The following is a 25,761-nucleotide window of genomic DNA, read 5'->3' on the forward strand; positions in this document are numbered from 1 at the left end:
TAAACCAATTTTTAAATGTCATCAACCTATATCATATTTGTGAAATATGTTGTAATTTTCTTTTGATCAATATTTTCCTACCAAAACAAGAATTATTCCCATAGAATTTGATAACTGTTTAAAGGTAGACCACCAGGTATAAATGTTTTGGCAAAATATGTTTTATTGAATACAGGGGGCAATCTTACATAATATAAGGAAATTATGCTAATTTTAATTTAATAACTAGCTCCAGACAGTTTAGATTATCTTTTTTTGGTGGTGGTTCTTCCACCTCCAAAGCCAAAAGAAGATCTGGTAGTGCAATAAGCACTATTTTTCAACAATAAATATGAAACTTTTAGTTGATATTTTAAGTTTTAGGAAGCATGGTATTGGAAATACCACTGTATTAATGGTCAAAGGGATTGATTTTAAACCCAGGTTTGCCATTAACTAACTGGAAAACTTCAGCAAAGTGCTCCCCTTCTCTGAGTTCCATTTTCCTCTTTGTAAAGCAGGATTGGATGAAGAGGTAAGAAGAGAGCACCAAAGAATTTAATTATTTTCAGTATCTGTTTTACATCAACGGGTGTCAGATATTCTACTTAGATTGAAAGAGAGGGGGGCAAGACATCCCTTGCTCTTAGGAAACTCCTAAATTGTTGGGAAGTCATTGTGCTTAGGGAAACTGTCAGAAAGCCTCAGAAGGCAGTATTTAATTGTACAGAAGTGAAAATAATCAAGGGATCATTTTATAGATGACCAGGAAGGAGGAGGAACCTGGTGAGGGGCAGCTGTTAGGGAAGTCCACACAGAGAAGAGAGAAAATGAGAGAGACCTAAAAAGACAAAGATACAATGCAAGAAGATAAAGAAAAGAGGAAAGCATGTATCCATAGCTTTGGTACATTTTGCCACAATATTGAAATAACTGGAAGGCTGTACTGGGGCTCCTGAGGTGGGTCGTCTTGCTAATGATCGGGAGAAGGAAGTCCCCACTCTTAACGAAACTGTAGCGATCTGCAGACCTGGGAGACAGACTTGCTCCCTTCCACCCCTGCGCTTTTGTCCCAGGGGATCCTGGGTTGTATTGAAATACAGCACCCAAGGTACCAGCTCCACTTGCCACTCCACCTCCACTCTCGTCCTGACAGAGCACGAGATAAGACTGGACTTTTCTGGACTCCCTATAAATCGGAGTGGTTGCCAGTCCTAACTCCTGGTGTGCAAGTCAGAGGACCTTATTCATAGGACCTTTGCCTCCATGTGGTGGAGAAATCCCGGACCATTTGCTCAGCACCTCAGCCTCAGTCTCCTCGCTATGTAAATCAACTATCTCATTATTCTATGATGGTGGCCTCTTGGGGGGACCCTCTAGTGCGTGAAGGACTCAGATTTAGGTTTGAATTTCAGCTCTCCTCCTTGTTAATATGCAATCTTGGGCAAAGAAATTAACCTCGGCTCCGCTTCCTCATCAGTAAAATGGGCCTCTCAGAAATGATGTGAAAGAGAGTTGGGGTGCCTGGGTGGCTCAGTGGGTTCAAGCCTCTGCCTTCGGCTCAGGTCATGATCCCAGGGTCCTGGGATCGAGCCCTGCATGGGACTCTCTGCTCAGTGGGGAGCCTGCTTCTTTTCCTCTCTCTCTGCCTACTTGTGATCTCTGTCTGTCAAATAAATAAATAAAATCTTTAAAAAAAAAAAAAAAGAAATGATGTGAGAATTAAGTGAGAGTAGCTATGAAATGCTCATAGTGCTTGATCCATTTTGATAAAGTGCTGCTGACTGTTTATGTTCCAGGCACTTTACAGATATCCATTCATTTAATCTATAAAATATCACTGTGAGATAAGTGCTACTATGTCTTTTTATTGATGGGGCAAATGAGGCTGAGAGAAGTTAAGGGACTTTTTCAAGTTTACACAACCAGAACAGGAGATCTAGAATATGAACCCAGGCAATCTGACTCCACATCCACATGCCTCCTCAGGCATTTAACGGCCAGTTCCTTTCTTCTCTCTCCATTTATGTTGACTGGCATGTGATCAAGTTGGAGGAATTAAATAGAGAGGAAAAGGCTTATCCCAATCCTCTCTAAACCACCTCCATGAGCCAATTAAATTCAGCACTATTAAAACCAGGGTTTCAAAAAAGGAAGGGAGATTTACCAACCACCCATTCCTTCTATTCTCCCACTCGTTGTCCTAAAACAGGATATTCCCATAGTCCAAATGTTCTCCAGGAAAATGTGAGTAGGAGCAGATATGATAATGGTAACTCTTCTTAGGTCATGCTATAACTGCCTGGACCCACAAAGATATCCATTTTGGGAAAGTAGAAAGAATCAGTTTGGGTCTTTGGACAGCAAAGAAAGAGAATCAAGCCCATCTTGTGCCTGGGGGCTCAGTCTTCTTATAGTTCCTTTCCATTCCCTCCCTACGAACTCCTGTGGTCCACCAACTTCCAGAGCTATCACACAAGAGGCAGAGACTTAGGTCTCATTGACCTATTTCCTTCTAAGACCTCTCAGAGAAATGGAGAGCCTAATTATCTGCTCAATTGCTTTATCCCATCTAAGGAAATAAAATTGAGAAACAGTCTTCATATAGTTTAGCCTTCCTGATCAGCATAACGTCGATTCTAATTCACTTACTATAGACAGTATATTCTAATGTAAAATATATTTAGCAAGAATGCTTTATTTTCTTTGTTCCAAAGGTGGGATCATCTCCACAGTCTTCTCAACAGCCCCATCACATTCCTTTATCCATCCTTCCTCTTCCCTTGCAATTTGGCCTCCTTACTACTCTCCTGAACCGGCTGTGTAACTTCCAGCCTCTCCTACTTCAGTGTACCTTCCACCTGTCCTACAGCTAACTTTCCACAGAGCAGATCTGATAAAACCACACCTCTACTCTTCTACCTTCAAAGACTTCCTGCTGTTTATGGGCTAGAGGTCTATTTCTTTTTTTTTTTTTTTTTTTAAAGATTTTATTTATTTATTTGACAGAGAGATTACAAGTAGGCAGAGAGGCAGGCAGAGAGAGAGGAGGAAGCAGGCTCCCCACTAAGCAGAGAGCCCGATGTGGGACTCGATCCCAGGACCCTGAGATCATGACCTGAGCCGAAGGCAGCGGCTCAACCCACTGAGCCACCGAGGCGCCCCTAGAGGTCTATTTCTTAGCCTGGTATCTTAAGTGCTTTCCATGGGTTCCTGTCTTCTTTTCCAGCTTCATCTGGCTCCTGCTCTCGTCCATACACTCAGATCCAGCTATACAAAACGCCTCTAGGTCCTAATCCTTCTTGATCAACTTTTATTCATTTGAAAAGGCCCAACCCAAATGTCACTTCCTTCCATAGGTGTTCCCTGGAGAATCAGTCGTTTTGTTTTTCCTGTGTTCTCACAGCTCCTTGGCTGGGTGCCTATGACACGACCCACTCCTGCATATTATACTTCAGTTGTTGACCTGTCTCTCCCCTAACAAGAGAGGGAGCCCCTCAGGGAACAAGAAAACAGTATCATTCATTTTGATATCTACAGGGCAGGCCAAATGCTTGTTTGGGGTCTGGGGTGTGGAAATCACTGTTGACTGGTTCGCCAGGGTAAAAGTTACTGTTTGAAAGGGAATTAAAAGGCTGTGGAGATCACTTCTAGTGGAGGGAGATGAGAAACTGCTTGGTGATGGATATGACTCTGGGAAGAGTAGAACTTCCACAAAAAAAAAAAAAAAAAAAAGCCAAAGAAAGTGTTTTAGGTAGAAGGAAGAGCATGAACAAAGGCACACAATTAGAAAGTATGCAGCATATTGAAGAAGGAAAACTCAATCATGATATGCCTACTTATTTGTTGATCATGCCTGGCACTGTGCTAAGCACTTTTCAAAATCAACCTTCAATCCTCACTAAAACCCTAGAAGATAAGAAATTGAGGCTTGGAGAGGTTAATTTGCCCAAGTCCCACAGCTTGGATGGGGGGGAATGAGTCTCCAGAGGGGTCTGATGGGCTCCAGGGCCCACCTCTGGGTGGTCTCACCAGTCTGCAGCAGGAGTGGGCACTGATGGTTCAGACCCTTGATTTCTCACATTTTCTCTCCTCTCTGCCAGAAGCCTTCTATCTACAAGCTCAATTTTTGTGTCTCTTACTACAGGTGCACTGAAATTTTAAATTTACCTTCTGCAGCTCGGAGATTGTTCAATGAAAAAGGAAAAGAAATCTTTGCCTTAAAAGACCTTCAAAGGGATGAACTGGTAAAGACATGAATGTGAAACTGGAAATATGAGCCATACATACAACTGAAAGACAAATGTTTTAACAGACAGGACTTCCCAACACTAACTGCTTCTCCCCTTATTTTCTCTGAGTTAGCCTTACTCAGCAGCCCTCAAAAACGCATGCCAACAGCTCAGGGAGCTGTTGTCAGGCATGATTTTCAGGACTTTCTCAGAATAAACTCATTTAAGGATCAGGACGACCCTGTGGAGTGGGTGCTGTCATGATCCCCACTTTAGAAATGAGGGTGGAAGCTAGACAAGACCGGATTATTACCCACTTCTGATTTCTGTCTCCCACTCTGAAAGGCAGATCCTCTCTTCTTTTTGAGGCTTTCAAAGTGTAGTTGTTTAGTGTCCTTACTAAATGATAATTTCACTCTTCCAGAAAAAAATTTCATCTAGTGTTTCGCACAACCTACCTGGGTGGCTGGAGATGACTGAGAAGAAGGACTTGAGCAGTCAGCCTTTTCTCCCATTTATGGAATTTGAGATATCAGCCCGAAAAGAAAACTTGCCTGACCGATGCCTGAAATTCTTTGAACAGAGAACCGAGCTCACACCATAGTAGAAGTACTCAGTTCAGGCCCTGAATGTAAAGACCCCTTGAGCGAGTCTTAAACCATAGTACTGACGACTAATAGCAGAAGCAGCATGGCAGAGGGGAAAGTCTGTGTTCTTGGAACCTGGGGAGATCTCTTGAATTCTAACACTGTCACTGCCAAGGTTTTAGTTTGTTGGTATTTAATTTTTTTTCTTTGCTTTTGCTGGTGTGTTAGCTCACTGTGTTATTTCAGAAAGAACGCAAGGTAGATTGCATTTAGACCTAAGACACAGAAGGATAAATTTCATGGAAGGATAAGTAGATGGGGCCACCAGGGCGAAGGGAGTATGAAAGGATGGAGCCAGGAGTGACTGTTACCAGATTCCATGCATTTGCTCGAAACAAACCTGTCACTGTTCTGGGCAGCCGACGCAGAGACAGAAACATCAACAGTTACGTGTGTGTCCAGAGGAAAAAAGGAAGCCTGTTGTTCAAACAGAAGAAATTTTTGAGAAAGTTTTTCCCAAGTCGTCATACAGCAGTGTGTATAAGCACCATTGTGGGGCCACGGAAGAGCACCGAGTGGCATTTTTCTTCCTACTGAGTGTTCTCAATACCTCCCTCTATTTTTTTCTTACTTCGAAGAAGTACAAATTCATTGAAGAAATAAATATAAGCAGCATGAAGAACAGCTATCATCTATCATCTCAATGTCTAGAAATAGCCACATTAATATATTACAAGTTCATTTATACCAGTGGTTGTGTCCAACTTCTTCTGCAAAAGATCAGTTAGTAAATATTTACAGACCATATGATCTCTAATGAAACATCAGCTCCTGCCATTGTGAAGCACAAAAGCAGTGACAGACAGCGTGGAAATGAGTGGGCATAACTGTGTTCTAATAAAACTCTATTTACACAGACAGGCAGCAGGCCAGATCTGGGCCTCAGCCATAGTTTACAGAGCCCTAATATCTACCTACCTCCCTTCCCCCCCTCCCTCCTGTCCTTTCTTTCTTTCCTTCCTTCAAAAAATTATTGCATAAAACTTTAATTTGGAAAAATTTTAGATTCACAGGAAGTTGCAAAGGTAGTATGGAGAAATACTCTTTTTTTTTTTTTTTTTTTGATAGAAAACCCTTGAGATCCTTCAAAGTTGCTACATTCACCAACAGTTTTCCCTTTTTATTCTTATTAGTCCATAGCATCATGGTTTGTTTAACCATTTGCCTATTATAGGACATTTTGTTTGTACTTTTGGCTGGGTTTGGTTATTACTGATAACACTGCTATGAACGGTTGTACACGGGATCAGAGATTCACTTCTTTGCTAGGTATATGCTTCATGTGGAGAACACTGGATCAATCCTGATGTGTCCACTGCTCAGCAAAAGAAGCAAATCTTCCTGAGGAACTTAGCATCAGATATTTCTAAAATCCAAACTTTCTGCAGTATACGTAAGATAGAGGGTAAGCATTAGAATTATTTACCATAATATATGTGGCCAAGATTAATGCTTGATCCTGCTTTTTTAAAAATTAAATTTGTTGAAATAGGTTGTATTTCACTCCTATATCCTGCTGTTTAGCTTTTTAGACAAAATTATATATTTAACAGGATTGCATATTTTAATTCACACTACACTTTGGATGTGTAAAGAAAATGTAATTTATTTTGTCTTTAACAAACCAGGAATTCTTTGTTTTTTGTTAAGAAAAACAAAATTTCCAGTCAGGTTTAAATTTTGTCTCATCCGTTAATTTAAACAGTCCCTTTAGGGAAATCTTTCAGATTCCCCAGTCCCCAGAGTCTCTCTTTAGTTCCTCTCTCAGATGGAAGGGAGTCTTGCTTTCTGAGTCTTGGTGACTGATGTCCATGGCTGGGTGACTGTGTTCCATTCTTTTGGCCCAGGCAGTGCTTTGGGCGGGTGATGCTTCCTGCCTGACTCAGACTCTACACTGCTCCCTTTGGCCCCCCTGAAGTCTGGCTATGGCTGAGTGTTCATCTCTGTTCTTACTACAGTTCCCCTTCACCCCTCCTTGACAACCACTTCTGGAAAGCTCTCTAGCATGACTCTCAGCAAGTCTTGGGTCAGGGCTGCATGCCTCAGAAACCAGATCCAGGCTGACAGGGTTGTGCCTCAGGTTGGAGTAGTGAGGGCAACTGGAGAGGTGACTTGTCTCAGGGTTCTGAATAATGGCCAGTGTCCTCCATGTTTCCTTGGTGTAGCTTAGATGCCCGAAGGGAAGCCTGTAGGGGGAATCATGACATCCAGCACTGGTTTTCCGCCTTCCTCTAGCTTCTGTCTCCCTCAGGCTCAGAAAGGGTGGGTTTTCCCCAAGTCAACCTTGAGGTTAAAGCTTTGATATGCTAAATGGGAGCTCACAGAATTTAGAAGAATCCTAAGTCATGATAGTGTCATCCTGATTTACACAGCCCTTGTCTTATGGTAGCAGGCTGTGCTTGAGTGTCATAACTATCTTCGTACTTGTACTTTTCCTTTCCTTTGTAACCTTTCTCGTCAGCTCGTGGTCTTCCTCCTTCCCTTAGGCCTGCCCCAGGAAGGACAAAGGTCCTATACATAGAAAATCAAAAGGGAAAAATCATTAATAGAATTTAAAACTTTTCTCTATTACATATATTGAATGCTGTACAGTAAGTTTGGCATTTGTCTTTCAAGGCATTAGGGACTTCAGTGAGGAATCTGGGATCCTGGAGAATGATCTAGAGACATATATCTAAATAATATACCCATTTGAATGGTTAGAATTTACAATAACTAACATTTTTTGGAAAGACGTATCCTTTAGTACCTTTTTTTTTCTTTTAGGCATTTTTAAAATTGAAGGGTAATTACCTATGTTGCTATATTTGTTTCAGGTATATAACATAGTGATCTGATACGTATATACACTATGAAATGGTCAGTGCCATAAATCTAGTTACCATTTGTCACCATACAAAGTTGTCTTAATATTATTGACTATATTCTCTATGCCATATATTGCATCCCCATGTCTGGCCATTTTTATAACTGGAAGATTATACCTCTTACTCTCCTTCATCTATTTCATTCATCCCTCTATCCTTCTGACAATTATCAGCTTGTTCTCTGTAATTATGAGTCTGTTTCACTTTTGTTTTATTTGTTTTGTTTTTTAGATGTAAGTGAAATGTACGTGAAATAATACAGTATGTGTCTTTTACTGTCTGACTTATTTTGCTTTTCAAAATACCCTCGAGGTACTGCCATGTTGACACAAATGGCAAGATTTCATTTTTTTATGACTGCATAATATTCCATTATCTATATACCACTTCTTTATCCATTCATTCATTGATGAACACTTAGATTGTTTCCATGTCTTGGCTATTATAAATAACACTGTGATGGACATAGGGGTGCTTATGTTTTTTTCAAATTACTGTTTTCATTTTCTTTGGATGAATACCTAGAAGGGGAATTGCTGGATCATATGGTAGTTCTAGTTTCAATTTTTTGAGGAACCTCCATATTGTTTTCTGTAGTGGGCACATCAGTTGTATATTATCAATGTGCACTAGGGCTCTCTTTCCTCAGCATCTTTTTTTGTTGTTGTTTGATTTTGTTAATAGACATTCTGACAGGTGTGAGGTGATATCTCACTACGATTTTGATTTGATTTGATTTGCATTTCCCTGATGCTTAGTGATACTGAGCATGTGTAGGTTGGCCATCTGTATGTCATCTCTGGAAGAATGTCTGTTCAGGTCCTCTGCCCATTTTTTAATCAAATTGTTTTTAGATATTGAATTTTATGAGTTCTTTGTATATTTTAGATGCTAACCCCAATTTTAATAATTTTGACTGCAAATATCTTGGGGGGAACGAATCTATAAAAATTAAGTGAAATCCAGTTTATTAAAGAGCAATATCAGTGTTCTCTTAGACCAAATAGCTGAAAATTATCTCCATTCTTATTTTAACATGTGTTTTCCAATTCCTAGTGTTCTGCAATCATAACTGATATGTCTTTGCAATCTGTGCATTTCTGCTCAGCTCTTGTTTTAGAAGTCCAAAGTGACATTGTGTCTGGAGCCAAGCTTGCTGTGCATAAACCTGTAGCAATTTTTGGAGAAGAGAAGCAAATGATAGGACCAAAGGAAAAGCAAATGCAAGAAAATGCTTTAACAACAGAAAAAGCTTCCAGTGAAATTCTGTAAGTAATCAGCATGGCCAGAGAAACTACCTGGTTCCTCTCTGAACTTAGCTTATTAGCTCAGTAACAGCACAGAGCCCATGCAGGGAACTCGTGCCACATTTGTGATATGGATGTCAGGTGAAGAGCTAGGATTTATTTATTTGTTTGTTTGTTTATTTATTTATTAAAGATTATTTGTTTGTTTATTTATTTATTTATTTATTTGGCACGGAGAGAGGGAGAGATCACAAGTAGGCAGAGAGGCAGGCAGAGAGAGAGGAGGAAGTAGGCTCCCTGCCGAGCAGAGAGCCAGATGCGGGCCTCCATCCCAGGACCCTGAGACCATGACCTGAGCCGAAGGCAGAGGCTTGAACCCACTGAGCCACACAGGTGCCCCAAGGGCTAGGATTTAATTAGTTTTCTGGCAAAAAGATCAAGCTGGAGCTTCAATGTTCAACCATCACAATGATCTACTTGCAGTAATTTTATTATATGCTACTATTTTTAAAAGACTAGAATTTTGGGGTGCCTGGGTGGCTCAGTGGGTTAAGCTGCTGCCTTTGGCTCAGGTCATGATCTCAGGGTCCTGAGATCGAGGTCCGCATCGGGCTCTCTACTCAGCAGGGAGCCTGCTTCCTCCTCTCTCTCTGCCTGCCTCTCTGCCTGCTTGTGATCTCTCTCTGTCAAATAAATAAATAAAATCTTTTAAAAAAAGAAAAAAGACTAGAATTTTGGAATTGAAAATTATTTGAGGAATTTATCATGTTTTGTTTCCATTAACATCAACTCCAGGAACAATTAAATTAATATAGGTTCAAACCAGATGCATGTTAAAATACAGTCGTCATCCTGGGTCACTGAAGTGGTTTCCAGATTGTTCTCTCTTTTCCTTTTCTACTCCTTCCAGTTCACCTCGAAGTTCCATCTACAGACAATTGCCTTCCTAAAACATAACCCTTTTTGTACAGTTCTTCAGAAGCTACCTACTGCAGATAGAAAAAACATTTACTCTGTAGGCCCTAGCCCTTCTGACCTGAGTCCAGGCCCTTCAGGGACCCTCATTTGCATCCCAGGCCTACCTCCACTCCACACTTTTTCTTCCTGACACGCAAACTCAACTCCAGCTCGGCAACCACAAGCGGCCACTGAATATGGCATATTCTGTTTGTGCACCACTGCAGGCCTCTGAGCCCCTTGTTTGTTTCTCTGCACCTGAAGTGCCCTGACTTGCCCTGTACTCATGTGTGGAATGATTCGTCATCGTTGAAATCAATCATGGTAATGATCGTATGGAGCACTGTTCTTAGCAGTACTTCTCCCCCCACCCCTGTAATTCCTTGTGGGCAAAACCCCTTGTCCGGCTTGTTCTGTGAAGACCAGGGTAGATGACTTTGATCATCCTATACTGAATAAATGAAGGAACGATTGAATAAGTTTCCAAATTCTAAAACCATATATAGATAGTCAACTACCCTTGTGATAACAGTGAAAATTAATTTACATGTCATTTGAAGTTATTTTACAAACCATTTAAAAAGACTGCTTCTCTCCTCTATTGTAGGAACATCAATTTTATTTTAGGAAACAAACCCCCTCATCTTGATGAGTAATTCATCTGGTCCCGTGTCTTGACATTCACAAATGCACCAGAAGGCCTTTTTCAGAGAGAAATGATTTGGCCTACATGGGTCTATTCCTCAATGGCCAGAGAATTTCTGAAGAATGTATCATCTGGCCTCTGAGTTATTAGACTGCCCATGGGAAAAAAGTAAACCGAAAGTGAGAAAAACAGAAAGAACATCTTTGAGAGCAAAGGTCCACATTGTTCTAATTTTTAGATTTCTTCAAGGCCTGGAGTTCTTGAGTCCACTCAAACAAAGGGCAGGAATCTCCCGCACATTCCAGGCACATTCCACATGCCATCTTTTGTTGAATACTCATCGTAACAGAGAGATCACTACTTCGCAAGCAGCCTTTTTTTTTTTTTTTTTTTTTCCTTTTTAACGTATAATGTATTATTTGCCCCAGGGGTACAGGTCTGGAAATCATCAGTCTTAACACATTTCACAGCACTCACCATAGTACATACCCTCCCCAATGTCCATAACCCCACACCCCCCAGCAACCCTCAGTTTGTTTTGTGAGATCAAGAGTCTCTTATGGTTTGTCTCCCTCTTAACCCATCTTATTTCACTTTTTCCTTCCCTATCCCCCAAAACCCCCCACCCTGCCTCTCAAATTCCTCATATTAGAGAGACCACATGATAATTGTCTTTCTCTGATTGACTTATTTTGCTCAGCATAATACCCTCTAGTTCCATCCATGTGGTTGCAAAGGGCAAGATTTCATTACTTTTGATGAGGCAACCCATTCTAATATAGAAATTATTTAGAACATCTCTGTCCTGTGGTTTCCTTTGTTTCTGTTTATACTCTTCCTCTTCTACTTAAAAGTCCTTAAAATATGCAAAGTTCATCATCATCAGGCTACTGGTTTCTCTCTTTTCTGGGCTAGCTTTCACTAGTTCTCTGAGACACTTCTGATGACTCAATCCTAAATCATCTTAAGTTACAGAGTCACTTGAAGATTTCCCCAGAATTTCTCAAATTTGTTTGTTTGGAAGTTTTACTTATTTGAAAAGTGGGATGATTTAAGGAGGGATATCCATAAAGCGAGAGGGTAAACACAGATCTGGAACGAACCTTTTTGATAGTTGGATTCTGTGCAAGATTACTGTTAATAAAAATAAGCAAAATAGAAAAGAAACTCTGGAAGCACTCACCTCAGCTTTGCTGCCTTGTGAAAGAAAGGACTTTTTTTAGCATGGAGCTCAGGGAGAACTTTCCTATTTCCTTACAGAATTACAGGCAGGCCCTGCCCCCTTCTTAAGCCTTTTCACTTACTACCTTTCTCACTCACTTTATACCTGGCACAATAGTGTCTTTCTGTTCCTCAAATGAACCAGCATATTCTTGCTTCAGAAGCTCTCTATTTATTCTCTTTGCCCAGAAGGTTCTTTCTCTAGAACCTCACATGGATGGCTCCCTCCCATTTTCCACATCTCAACTCAAACATTTTCTCTCAGAGGAGACTTCTCAGACTCCATTGTTTAAGTAAACCCTACCCCACGCTGGCTAGTTTCTATCACAATATCTTGTTTTATTCCACTTATGGCACTTATATTATTTATTCATATTTATTCACACTTATATAACAGACTTGTCTGTTACATCTCTTCTGACCACTAGAATGTAAGCTGCAGGAACTTAGAGAACCCTGAGAACTTACCTGTTTTGTTAATCACTTAGAACTCTGTGCCTATCATATAGCAGATGTTCAAGAAACATCATTTAAAAGAATGAGTGACTATGGAATGATTAGGTACATGAGTGAATGGAAAATTAATGAATTCATAAAGCAAGGTATATTTAAAAAGGGCTGTTCACTTTAGAATAGCTAGACTGTACTTCATTTGCCTGGAAGCCAAAGAGAATACAGATAAATTCCAAGTTAGAAAATTAAACATCTGGACTTGGAGGGAAAATCTTGTTTACACCTTGCTGAATGTGTCATAACTAAGAATGATATTTTCCTTCTCTGTTTTCCTCGAAGAAATAAAAAGTTGGTGGGAAAGCTGTGTTTTTTATTTTTAACACTAGATGGCACTGTTGTTTTTTAACTCCTGGGAAGATTTTTAACTTGAGCCAGCCGCTTGTGCACAATTTGAATGAGGCAGCTGTTACCCTCCTATTTCATATCCACGTATAATACTTGTGTTACATTTGAAAAGTGTATGGGCTGCTGTGCCAACACAGGAATTGACCTCAAAGATTTTGGTAATTTCTATTGCTTCCAGTTATATCAATACTAGGAGCACCTAGACGATCGCCGCCTACCCACTCCCCTCCAGCTTTATTTACACATATGCATGTTAGACTGCTAGAATATGCTCACTGCTTTGCCTGTATATTTTCCTGCCTTGAGTGGAGCAGTCTTCATATTGTGTTGTGCTCTCTTGGAAGCAAATGTACTTCAACAGTGCTCTAGAATATGATAGTGATAGATCTGCATGGTGGCTAAGCTCCTGTTCACGTCGTCATCGTAGTAAGAAGCCAGAAGGCTGATGACTCAGTTATTCAAACTATGACTATTTAAGTGTTTTAGTACCTTATTCTCTATCAAAAGTTTGCACGTCTGTGCCGATGCTATTTGAGCTTCCCTAGATTTAAGAGGAAAAGTTACGTTAATTAAGATTTCTTAACATTGTCTAATGAGTAAACTTTATGAAATGTAGTGATCTAGGCTGTCCTATTCCATACAGAATTATGACCCACTTCTGGAGTAAGCAGAAGGAATCTCATTACACATTCATTATGAATTTCTTAAACCACCGAGCAGTCTTAATCTTGCAGGGCTTTTTTAGAGGAAGGAAGGGGCAAAGGGAGAGGGAGAGAGAATCTTAAGCAGACTCCATGTCGAGTGTGGGTGGAGTATGATGCGGGGCTCGATCTCACAACCCTGAGGTCACGACCTGATGTGAAATCAAGAGTCTGATGCTTAACCGACTGAGCCACTAAGATGCCCCAATCTTGCAGTTTTTGAAATATAATACATGGCCCCATTTTTCCCTGAATAGATAAAGATGAGTCCTGTTTATTATGTAATTGGGGAATTTTATTTGTAGCCTTATATTAAAAGATCAAAATTATGTATTAGTGGGAGGTGGATTTGCAATGTTAGGCACCATAATAGAAATGTGATTTACAGATTCATCAACATCCTTTAGGATATGATCAGACTATACCTCAGAGAAAATTCTGTGAGTATAAATCAGAAGTCTTCAACTTGTGTTTACTTCTGTAGAGATTCACATGCAAGAGCCCATCTCCGAATGAAAGCTTGTCACACACTTCTCAGGTATGCCTGGCAGGAAACTCCTCGTGACTTTGATGAGGATGACAGTCTTCCAAAGAAAATGGAAGAAGAACTCTTTGAAAATGTTGAACCACAGAAGAAACACAGGTAAAAAGTTGCAAGGAATTCTCATTGGAGATTTCTGCATGGTCTTAGATTTGCTCATTTTAGGGCGAAATGATTCCTCAGGGTTTGCATTACTGTTAGCCGCCATTTATATTAACATACACATTTGTGTCTTGGGTTTTTTACTAAGTGTTTGCAAGTATCTGTGGGAAGGCCCTTCTCCCTTTAGTTTATTTTGTGCTATGTAATATAATTTCTTGAGAGCTTGTTTGGAGGTTCTAGCAGGGGAGCGCAGCTACTCGTATACCCTTGACCAAAGAACGCTCCTCTCCTCTCTCGGGGAAGGTTGTCCTCTTCCACCAAGCGCGCAGCTTCGGGAGGGACGCACATGGAGCGGTGAGGGAGGAAGGGGACACCCGCCTAGCCAGCCAGATCAGCCGAATCAACCCCGGCGATCAACGGGGTGACAGATGTCGCAGCTAGATCGCCCTCACGTCCTGTAATATAATTTCTTGTTCACTGGTGTGTCTTTTATATTAAGCAGTAAGCTTATCCACCTTTGCCTTTTAATAACTTAACATAAAGCCTATGTATTTGTTGAACAAATATGTGAATGATCTTAAGAATAAGCATGTAAGATTGCCCTGATGTCTTTAAGAAACTAGTAAAATGTAGTTTCTTCCTTTTTAACTGTATTTTTTTCTGGTCAATGTCCAGTGAAATAATGGGAATTTATAGTACTTTATATTATTTCATAACCTTTAGACATTTGCTTACCATTATAGCATTTTGTATAAATCAAACGGCTTTGGCATTTCAACAGTTAGCATTGCCCTATGCACATACTAGGGGCTTCATAGATATTTATAAATTAACTTAATTGACAATGCATTGTGATGTTTAATATATTTCATAAGTCTGCTTATTGCCTTAAGCTCCTTAAGCAGGAGATTCCTTTAAATTAACTTATTAGCATATCATTCTCTTTTATGATATTCTATGGGAAGATTGAAAAATTTGGAGAATGGCATTCTATTTGCAGGGAGACTAGACTGAGGCTAGAAACAACCCTGATTTGAACACCTTTGTTTTTCCCATTTCTACCTGGCCCTCTCTTTTTCCCATTCCTTTTCCCTTTAACTAAATTACCTCTTCAACTCAATTTCTTTTTGCTATGCTGATGAGTTTCTCATATTCTCTTGGATGGACATTTATTCCTGTTACAGAATAAACTCAGAATTTTGCTCTTTCCATCTGCTTGGCCCTGCCAGGCGATAGCGGTGCTGCTGTCCCAAGGGTGACGCCTCACCAGGATCCGTGCATTCGGTTCGCATCGGGTCTCCCAGTAGCAGAGCTTGCAGTCTGCAGCACACTGAGTGCACAGGACATTTTTCGGCCTCTAATGGGATTTTCTTTTTCTCAGCCATTCTCCAAAGCAGAGTAAGTTGCAGAAGCTTTGCCGCCAGCAGTTTGAATACAGAGATGGGCAAATTATAAGCTGTGCTGCTCCTCAGCTAGTTTTGGGAGTTCGAGGTCCTGATCTGCGCTCAGGCACGGAGGTAGTTTTGGTGGAGAAAAAAGCAGATGATAGTCATCAACGATGGATGCACAAGAAAGGCAGCAGGTAAACCCATTATACCGGGTGTCAATATACCAAATATATGAATGGCAGCCTAAGAGATCTGGTATGGTACCTGCAGAGCAGGCAGGAGTATATGTGAGGACTTTGGATTTTCTATTGAAGGTAGCCAATGCTTTTTTAAAATCCTACTTAGAGAAGAAAAAGAGAGTGAAATCAAATGTAAATGCTCAGTAGTCTATACACAAGTTATCCACTGTCAGTTCAGATAAGGAATGTGAAATCTGACCTACTGGATTCATAGTTTTAACTGGCTAATAAGAGAAAACTGGGCTGCCATCTAATTCTTTTTTTATGATCAGAAAGGATCAAGTAAAAACTTAAGGAGTCCCCATTTTAAAAAATGGTGCAGTATTTTTCAGTAACTCAATCTCCTGCCCCTCCTCACAAGCACGCTTTTCCGCCATTCCTTATTTCCATCAAATAACCAACGGATACGGCTTCTGCCTACACAGTGAAAGTGAATTCTTACCTTAACAAATATATCAATCCAGTCTAACCTAATGGCTGGCCCTTGTTTGGATCCAGATTCAAGCCGACCACTCTCAAAAGTTATTTCTAAGACAATTAGAGGAAAAGCCTGGGTGCCAGATGATGCAAAAGAAGTCTTACTAATTTTGTTGGGTGTCTTAATAGTTCAATGGCTATGTTTAAATAAAGAAAAATTCTGACCACTGGGATATATATTGTAGTATTTACAGATAAAATGAAGAAGTAGGTCAGACTTGCATTAAAATACTCTAGCAAAAGCGAAAATGTAAAAAGTTGGGGGGAGTGGATGAGACAAGAAAGGCAGAGTGTTGACAGCTGTTGAGTCGTGGTGGCTTCTTCTGGCTGCTGCTTCTCTGTTTTTGTTCATATACGAACATATCTTTAACCAGAAAGAAAACAATTCCTTGGTTTTTAGATTGGTTTGTTTCAAATTGAGTCATTAGTCTTTTATAGTGAGCCTCCAGGGGCCTCTTCAATCTCTTGACATCTGTGTGATACATCCCCCCCCCCCCCCCCAGCACCGGGGAAGAGGTGTGATTTTCATTGGCTTCTCAAAAGGTGTGTGATGTGAAAGGTTTAGGAACTGCTGCTTTGACAGAAACTGTGCAAGCTTTAGCGGGCAAGAGCAGCAGCCCAGCATGGGCAGGAAGGGAGCGAGTCTTACTGTTCACTGTCTGAGATGAGCCAACCAAGTACCAGCAAGGAACACTTACTGGACTTGTTTTCAAGAAGGTTGAAAAGCCCCTGTAGCTAGACCTGTGAGTGTGTTCCTTTGCCTTGTTCATCCTAGCTAAGCTAACATTATGACAGGGAGCTAAGAGGCAAGTTTTTGTCCCTGTGAATAATTTGCTATATGGGACCAGAATTCATTCATTCTGCTGCAAATGGTGATTAAGGGCGGCGTTCTGGGAGCTGGTGCTTCAGCTGAGATCAAACACAGATCTCTGCCCCTGCAGAGCTAGAGTTAACGGGTTCTACATTTCTGGAATTTAGCTTACTGTATTACAGTGGAGGTCCTCCTTGAACCCAGTTGGAAATTGCCAGAGATACACTCACTTGGTTTCCAGCCACACAGAAGAATAGTCCAGGTCAACTTTTGAGATAACCTGGCATCTTTCTCCCATTTCCAACTCTGGCAAAATCTGAATTAATCGTTTGGCTTCTAAAGGGAAATAGGAAGACAATGCTCAGGGATGAAAATACCCTCAACGGGACCCAGAATTATACAGGGGTAAATACAGTGTCATGGGCTTTGGAGCTACAAGAGATCTTTAAAATTTCCTTATCACTTGATCACTTGATTTCAAAGCTAGGTACACTGAGGCCCGGGAGACTGACTTGCAAGCACTCATTCCCTGGGTTTGTGGAAGGGGCTGTGGTATCGTGCGAGATATCCCTAGGGCACAGAAGAAGGTCTCACACTGCCTTTTGGCACATAGTGTGTTTTACGTACAGGTCCATAAACCCAAGCTTCCTGCAAAACTTAAGCATTCCTGCTAAGGCCAGTGTCAGTTGATGGTACTGTTCAAAAACGAAAAGGGAAACCAACATTATCACGGCTCAGCATGGCACTGAAGCATGGGAGAAGTTGCTACGGCTGTTCTAAGCAGCAAAAACATAGATAGCCAGGTAACAGATGTGGGCATCTCAATAGGTCATTGCAGGAGATGCACAATCATTCATTCATATGAATAATTTTGAGTGTCAATAAAAATGCAAGACCCAAGCTATGTGAATGGCGAGGTTAAACAGGTGAAGAGTAGAGAATAGCAGCTCTCGTGCAGTGCCCAGTTTTGATAAATGCTAAAAATGTATTTAATGAGATCCAGTACCCATTTTTAATTTAAAATGATACATCATTAATTAACAATAGAAGGAAGAAATACATTGCAAGATTAACAGGGATTATCTTGTAATATGAGTAATGCCTAAAAATCTGTTACAATTTTTACTCTATTTTCCAGTTCTTTGTAAATTCTTTACAGTGAGGTTATGTTGTTTTATATTTATTTATAGTACAGAAGTTTAAATTAGATATCTGGAATTTTTTAAGTCTTGAAAGGAGAAATATATTACTTTTATAACAGACCCTTTCTCACCTTCCCTTCTCCCCTTCGCTCCCACATCATTAAATTTTATAGGACGAGTTATATTTTCCACAGCAGGAATGCCACTGCTGGTGTGTGTGTAATGTAACTATGTTGACAGATAAAGAATTGGCTTTTTCTATACAGTCAGGTTCTTTGAATGTTTGGCTTATTTTGCTTTTAAGTGATGCAAGGAAAAGAATTTGAGGATTTTAGCTCAATAATTTTCTTTCCTTCTTTTGGTCAAAGTGGCTTTATGTGAGCTTCTATACAAGACAACTTAACAATATTCAACATATATCTTGGACTTTTAGGGTATAGTCCTTTAGAAAAAGAGAATTGGAGGAAAAGCTATAAAAAAATCACAACCATTAATAATAGTGGCTCATTCTAAGTGATGTGTGCCAGACAGTATTCTATGTATTTTCTGTTCATTAATTCATTCCATTCCCACAAGGTCCTTTTGAGGCAGGCATCATTATCCTATTTTACAGATGAAGAAACAGAGGTGTGGGATTGTTAACCAAAGCCATATAGCTACTAAGAAGTAGATTCAGGATTCAGACTTGAGCCCTGTGGCTCCAGAATCCATGTTCTTAATCGTTCCGCCACACGATTAAATAGCAGGACGTAAGGAGGGTATATCAGTCTGGGTTCAATTTAGAGACAAAAGCCACACTGTGATTTCAAGATGTGTAACATAAAGAATTATTAAACAATGATGAAAGAGTAACTATTAGATTAAAAAAAAAAAAAAAAGTCCTGTGTATGGTCCTCTAGGGCTGAGGGTGTTGAGGACAAAACTTGAAATCAGGCCTTTCCAAGGCCAGAGTTCAGAAGTCATTAGAAAAGGTACAGATTCAGCTAACTGGATGGCAAAAATCTGTTGGTTTGCCTGACCAGACCTGGTCTGTGGTTGCTCTGCTAGCAGGAAGTAGCCCTCTGGAACATACACAGGGGCGCAACTGGTTTGGGGGCACACAGGTATGGAAAAGGAGCGGGGTGCTGGAGAGGCAGAAGGTTTAGAGCATGTCATGTCCATGTCAGGAGGGCCACGAGCAAATGATTATCAGGCCAGGGCTCTGAGGCTTCCCAGGGGCCACACATCCCCAGCACCTGGTTAGGGCGGAGCATCCCTGGATGTCCTCACTCCCAGCTGGTGACCCCATGCAGCAGCCAGGAAGAGCAAGGGAGCCCCTTCTTTCTGCAGTGTTCCTCTAGCAATCTTTACTGAGAAAGCTTAATATTGTGCTTCTGTGAGGGAGAAATGCTTAAAGGGTTCATATCCGTTATCACAAAGCACGCATGGAGCTAAGAGGCAGCACTCTGGTAAATGGCACAGAGGGAGCTCTGATTGGGTTACGCTACTTGATAACAAGTCTAATCCTGTTTTCCCAAAGGACCTTTCACCTGGTGAGTAACCCAGACCTTGTGCTGGCAGTGTCTATGACCAAAACAAGAAATGATGTCTGTGGCTATCCAGTTATTATTCAGGTAAGATATTATATATAAGCTAAGTAGTAATCATCGCCCTTTATTTAAAGTTAAGTAAAGCTCTGTGCTTCCTTGTTGTGGAGAAAGATAATGGCTGTCATAGAAACCTATTTTGAATGCCATTGTTAAAATATTTACAATAGTCTGCCTAGATTTCAAATTCAGCATGTTCATGTAGCTCTTAATTTAGTTTAATCCAACAGATGGTGATTGTGGGCTTGCTGCATGTCAGGAGTTATGCTAGTTACTTAAATCAAATCCAAGGGCAAGCATGAAAAATTATCCCAGTAGCATTCATGTGGTCTCCGTGGCGGCTACGGTCAAGTGAATAGCTGTTAGAGGCACGTGTTTTAAACTCACTGATTGGGACCTACGCAAGCCCCCTCTTACCTGGCAACTGGAGGGTGAGAGCATGATCAGACAGGTCTTCCCGAAGGGCATGAACTCATCAATGTTCATTCTACTAAGATACACATTTGAAATACACATAACATACTTTAGCAAATGCTTGTAGCAGCCAAACTGCTTTTGGAGACTCCAGAGAAATCTGGGTTCATTTGAGTTTTGGATAAAGATCTGTGGAGTTCTTTTTTCTTGTTTATCTGTCATCCTTACTTGTGACAAAGACACTCCTAAATAGATATATATTTTTCCTTGGTAGGAGGAAAGAAAGCTTAGGAGCACCCCTGCTCTGAATTTATTTTCTGTATCCTCCATAGTATTTACCATCTTTTGTTGAACAGAATATATTATCCCCAAAGTACATTTGTTTTATTCCATGTTTTTAATAGTAACGAGGCAGCTTGTTTCACAGGTCCGGAATCCATAATTGGGATATAGCAATCTGGACAAATATCAAAGCTTAATTAAATCTTCTACCCTGCTGATAAATACGGACAAAAAATTTATGCTAGGAGACATCATATATATAACATCACATTCTTCCCTGTCAGGTGCCTCTTTGGCATGGGCCACAGTGAGATTAAAACCTCATGCAGATGCAAATTCTGTACCTTAATCAGCTTAAAAAAATTATAGATATTGACATTTTCCCCTAAGGTTCCCATTTTTAAGAAATGAGTTTGATCTCAAGGTAATTGTATTACCTTTCAAGATTTTTTCTTTGCTGATGCTCCATTTTTATTTCTTGAAGCATTTGGTTTGTGAGAAAATATTGTAGTTTATGTAAAATAATAAAAATGAGTCGTGTTCGGTTAATGTTACTACACCCCCCCCCCACTCTCTGTTCCTTGAAACATAGTCTTTGTTTTCCATGCCTCTGAGGGATCCTCTATTGTCTGACCTATTAAATCAATTCTGAAGACCCATTTATTTTCCTCTTTACTATCAATCTCTCCTTGGTAAAGTGAATGCTATTCATTATAAAGTTCCTTTAGGTGTCATGATAATTTTAGTTGGAACTAATCTACTAGTTTAAATTCTCTAAAATTGAAACTACTCTTTTCTTTACTTATGATTGAGCCAAGTTTTATAATAGAATAAATGTGCTGTTTCTGTTACATATAAAGCTGTTTGTACTCATATTTGTAAAAAAATCATCTCAATAATCAGGGAAACATAAAATAGCAACAAGACACTATTTTTCATTAATTAAATTTGTTTGGGCAAGAATGTGAGGAAAACAGGCTGTATCATATACTATTGGTGTAAGTGTAAACTAGAATAACCTCTCTAGAAATCATTTTGATATGAGAAAGCTTAATATGATATCTCGTAATATTTTTAAATGATCATGTTATTTTATAAGCAATTGTACTTGAGGAGTTTGTTCTAAAGAATTTTTCATGGATTTACATGAAAACTTATTTATATGATTATTCATTGCTTTTTTGCTTATAATAAGGACAATTTGAGGAACAATCTACATGTTTATTGGTGATTGGTAAAATAAAAACATCACTAAGATCAAATAGGATATATCCTTTAAGAATGTTAGGAAAAGTTTCATGGGATATTCTTATTTAAAAAAACTAATCCATTTACCAAATTATTTGCATTTTGTGTGTTCATATTTGTAAATCAAAGGATGCATATTTAGAAATATAAAAAGTATGGCACATGTAATCATCAAATATAAATAATGGTTATTACTGCATAGAATTATGAGTAATTATCTATACTTTCTGAATTTATGCAATGAAACTGTGGCAGCTACAATCAAATCATAAACTCTCCTGTCTGTTTGACTCCATATTTTATCCTTTTTTCAGAAATACAAACCATATAACAATGGGACATCCAATCAAAAGTGGAATTGTGTGGACGATAGCAAAGCTTTTGTGGCCTTCCATAGCACTGCACTGGACAAGGAGATCACAGCAGCAAATTATGCTGGTATTTGCACATCCTCTGTGATTAAAGAGGAAAACGTTGATCAACCAGTAAGTGGTCCTTTTTTACTAAGGATAAAAGAAAAATAGGAGAAAATGAAGTAGTTTAATAAAGGTAGGACTTCTTTTTTTTCCTAGAAAACCTTATATTCACACAAATTAAACACTGATTTGTGAATGAAATCGCTTACACTCTGTAATTTTGGCTAAGAAATAATGAAGGAATTTTGGTATTACCCTCTGCTTATATTGTTTCAATGGCTCCCTATCATCAGCACCACCTTTTGTCCATCATAATTTCATCAAACACTCATGAATGAGGATAAGCATTTATGTGCCTGCCATACTAGATGTCACTCGACTCCAAAAAGCATATTAAGGTGCACATGATTGTAAGTGACTTTAACTGTATTACATTTTACCACGCATAGGTCTACATTTGAATATCTATATTCTGATTTTTAGAGGAAATAATTTTTCAAATGTAGACCTGTAGTCTTTATTCATAAGGAATTGTTTCATACTTTACAAATACCTAAGGTATTTGTGGGTCTATATGTCAAACTACCTTGCTGTTGTTGATTACTGTTGGCCTGTAGAAATCTCATAATGTACACTACAAGATTCTCTATCCTCTTTGCTTCTCAGACTTCCCTAAATAGCTGCCTCTTCTCCTTCACCTCAAATTCCCTGGCTCTACTAAATATTTTGTATTTGCCCAAATTTACCATACCATTTTGCATGTCTTTGGTTTAGACTATGCTATCCTCTCCCCCAACCGCTTTTGGTTTTGTCTACGAACTCCTACCAGTAAACAAATATGCTGTCAGAGACTAAGGTCATCACAAAAGGAATCAAGTCAGCTTGAAAAGGGTCCCAGTTCAAAGACAAAACAATTTAAGCATCAGTAAGACTACTGAATATGGTGGATTGATATACATCAAATATGTTTAAATCCATATGTTCATTCTTATGTTAAACAAGAACAACAATAGTTCATTGATCACAATAAGATGATGCTAAGGAATCAATTAGTTACTTTGAGAGCTTGAAAATGAAGAACCAGGCATTTTTTCCCCTTACTTTATGATCTATATCTTAGAATAACAAAATAGTAGGTGAGAAGTTTCACTTCATAGGAATATCCCAGCTAATAGTTGAATAAGGTATGAAAAAATTTGGAGCCACTATGTTGTAAACTTTATTAAATTAATTGATCTAGATAGTGGTTACCAGTTTCTACTACATTACAGAAACACAACAGATAATATATGCCGTTTGATGGAAGTACGTAGTACCACTTATGAAGTGTTCCTCCCCCCAAAAATGTAACTGGAATTTAATCAAGTTTTTCATTCTAACTAATAATTTACTGGAAATATAGGAGATAAAGGAACATGGTAAATGACACAAAAACCATGTAGTCATCAAAATCCTAACTGAATACATAAAATAAATTACAATAAAGGAAAAAAGAAAGAGTTATAGAAGAACATGGAAATTAATAATAAAAATTTAAGAAGTATAGAAACCAATTTTAATGTATTGAACTGATTTTGACTCTGTTTCAAACAAATTTTAAGAGGAGAGAGAGATGATTATAGAAATTTGAATACTGACTAAATATTTTACTATATTGAGGTAGTATCATGGTTAATTTCAGAGGTGATATTACAGTTACAATAAAAGAATTTTTATCTTTTCGTGGTACATACCTAAATATTTAAGAATGAAATGATATGATGCCTGGGAGTTGCTTCAAAGTAATCTAGGGTAGGAATTAGAAGTGGGTTGGGGAAGCAGATCAAACAGGATTGGTCATGGTTGATAATTGTTGAAGCTGGGTGAAGGGTAAAGGGGGTTGTATCCTACTTTGGTATATGATTGAAACTTTCTGGGATTACACAACTCATGTTTTTATTGAAAGACACAGGAAAGGAGGAACTGTCCAGCTGGTGGGAAAGAAAAGAAGGCCGTAGTTACAGAGATAGATGAATAGATGATAGAACGCAGGCTGGGTTTTGGAGGGTGGTGGCATGAAAGGTGTGGGGCAATACTGGAACAGAGGTCTCAGCGGACATTTTGGTGTTCTGCTTAAGAAAAGGTTAATAGTTTAAGGACCAGATTCTTCTACTTGACAATTTTGTTAGAAATGTTTAAAAAACTATTTTGTGTACTTTTTCTTAACCAGAATAGGCAGAGCATGACTATGTTGGTTACAGTGCCACACATCAGATAGTTGGCATACTAGGTTTACTCTGAACTCATCCTAAAATCATACATGCAACTTACTTTCTTCAAGATAATTCTTGAAGGCCATTTGCTGTCATTTTTCTTACTAATAAGAGTGCAGCTTAGAAGATACATCAGCATGACTCCTATGCAGTATAAACTGGCTCTGTTTGCAAAATGAGTTCTTTAATCAGAGACTGAAATGGACTTCTAAGGTCGTTTTTTTAAAACTTGAACACGGTTGCCACTTTCAGTGGCTTCATCAATAACTTTTGGTCTTTAGCCACCAATCACAACACTCTTATTTCATCACCTGGAAACTACTCAATTAACAAATCAGGAAAAAACAGATGTTAATGAGAATGGGGAAAAGGGGGAACCCTCTTACACTGTTGATGGGAATGCAAACTGGTGCAGTCACTTTGGAAAACAGTATAGAGATTCCTCAAAAAAGTCAGAAATAGATCTACCCTATGACCCAGTAATTGCACTACTAGGTATTTATCCAAAGGATACAAACATGGTGATTTGAAGAGGCACATGCACCCCAATGTTTATAACAGTGATGCCCATAGTAAGTCAAAATATGGAAAGAGCTCAGATGGCCATTGACAAATGAATGGAAAAATAACATGTGAGATATATCCGTATGTGTGTGTATAGACACACACACCCCCCCCGCTGCATTCCACACAATGGAATATTACTCAGCCATCAAAAATAATAAAATCTTGGGGCGCCTGGGTGGCTCAGTGGGTTAAGCCTCTGCCTTCGGCTCGGGTCATGATCTCAGGGTCCTGGAATCGAGCCCCACATCAGGCTCTCTGCTCAGCGGTGAGCCTGCTTCCTCCTCTCTCTGCCTGCCTCTCTGCCTACTTGTGATCTCTCTCTCTGTCAAGTGAATAAATAAAATCTTTAAAAAATAATAATAATAAAATCTTGCCATTTGCAATGACATGGATGGAAATAGAAGGTATTACACTAAGTGAAATTAGTCAGAGAAAGACAAATACCATATGATTTCACTTATATGAGGAATTTAAGAAACAAAACAGATGAACATAGGGGAAGGGAAGGGAAAAAAATAAGATGAAAATAGGGAGGCAAACCAGAAGATGCTGAACTCAAGGAAACAAACTGAGGGTTGCTGAAGGGGAGGTGGGTGAGGTGAAGGGGTGATTGGGTGTTGGGCATTAAGGAGGACAGTTGATGTAATGAACACTGGACGTTATACGCAACTGATGAATCACTACATTCTACCCCTGAAACTAATAATACAGTATATGTTAACTAAATTGAACTAAAATAAAGAATTTAAAAAAATTTTTTAATTATAAAACAACAACAACAACAACAACAAACTCCTCAATTTCTTCCTGGACCACAACAATCCAATTATTAGTTAATTTTATTTAGTAGCCATCTTGTGAATTTTGGGGTATTTTCCCTACAGGCCTTTAAAACCTGGTTGCATTTTAGTAAATCTAGATAAAATTTAGATAATTTTTGT

At 39.2% G+C, this 25,761-nt stretch overlaps 1 protein-coding gene across 4 annotated transcripts in view; it reads left to right on the forward strand.

The window, feature by feature from the left end:
- The window catches only part of DCDC1 (doublecortin domain containing 1), a 440,084-nt gene that overhangs the window by 367,465 nt on the left and 46,858 nt on the right, over positions 1–25,761 (forward strand). For all 4 annotated transcript variants that reach the window (XM_059406535.1, XM_059406544.1, XM_059406519.1 and 1 more), the window contains 7 exons: positions 4,127–4,226; positions 6,128–6,263; positions 8,834–8,993; positions 13,840–13,998; positions 15,380–15,580; positions 19,575–19,668; positions 21,900–22,070. In XM_059406535.1, coding sequence (XP_059262518.1) covers positions 4,127–4,226; positions 6,128–6,263; positions 8,834–8,993; positions 13,840–13,998; positions 15,380–15,580; positions 19,575–19,668; positions 21,900–22,070 — 1,021 coding nt within the window. The remainder of the gene's footprint in view (positions 1–4,126; positions 4,227–6,127; positions 6,264–8,833; positions 8,994–13,839; positions 13,999–15,379; positions 15,581–19,574; positions 19,669–21,899; positions 22,071–25,761) is intronic.

Source organism: Mustela nigripes, chromosome 1, assembly GCF_022355385.1.
Source record: "Mustela nigripes isolate SB6536 chromosome 1, MUSNIG.SB6536, whole genome shotgun sequence".
Lineage (NCBI taxonomy): Eukaryota > Metazoa > Chordata > Mammalia > Carnivora > Mustelidae > Mustela > Mustela nigripes.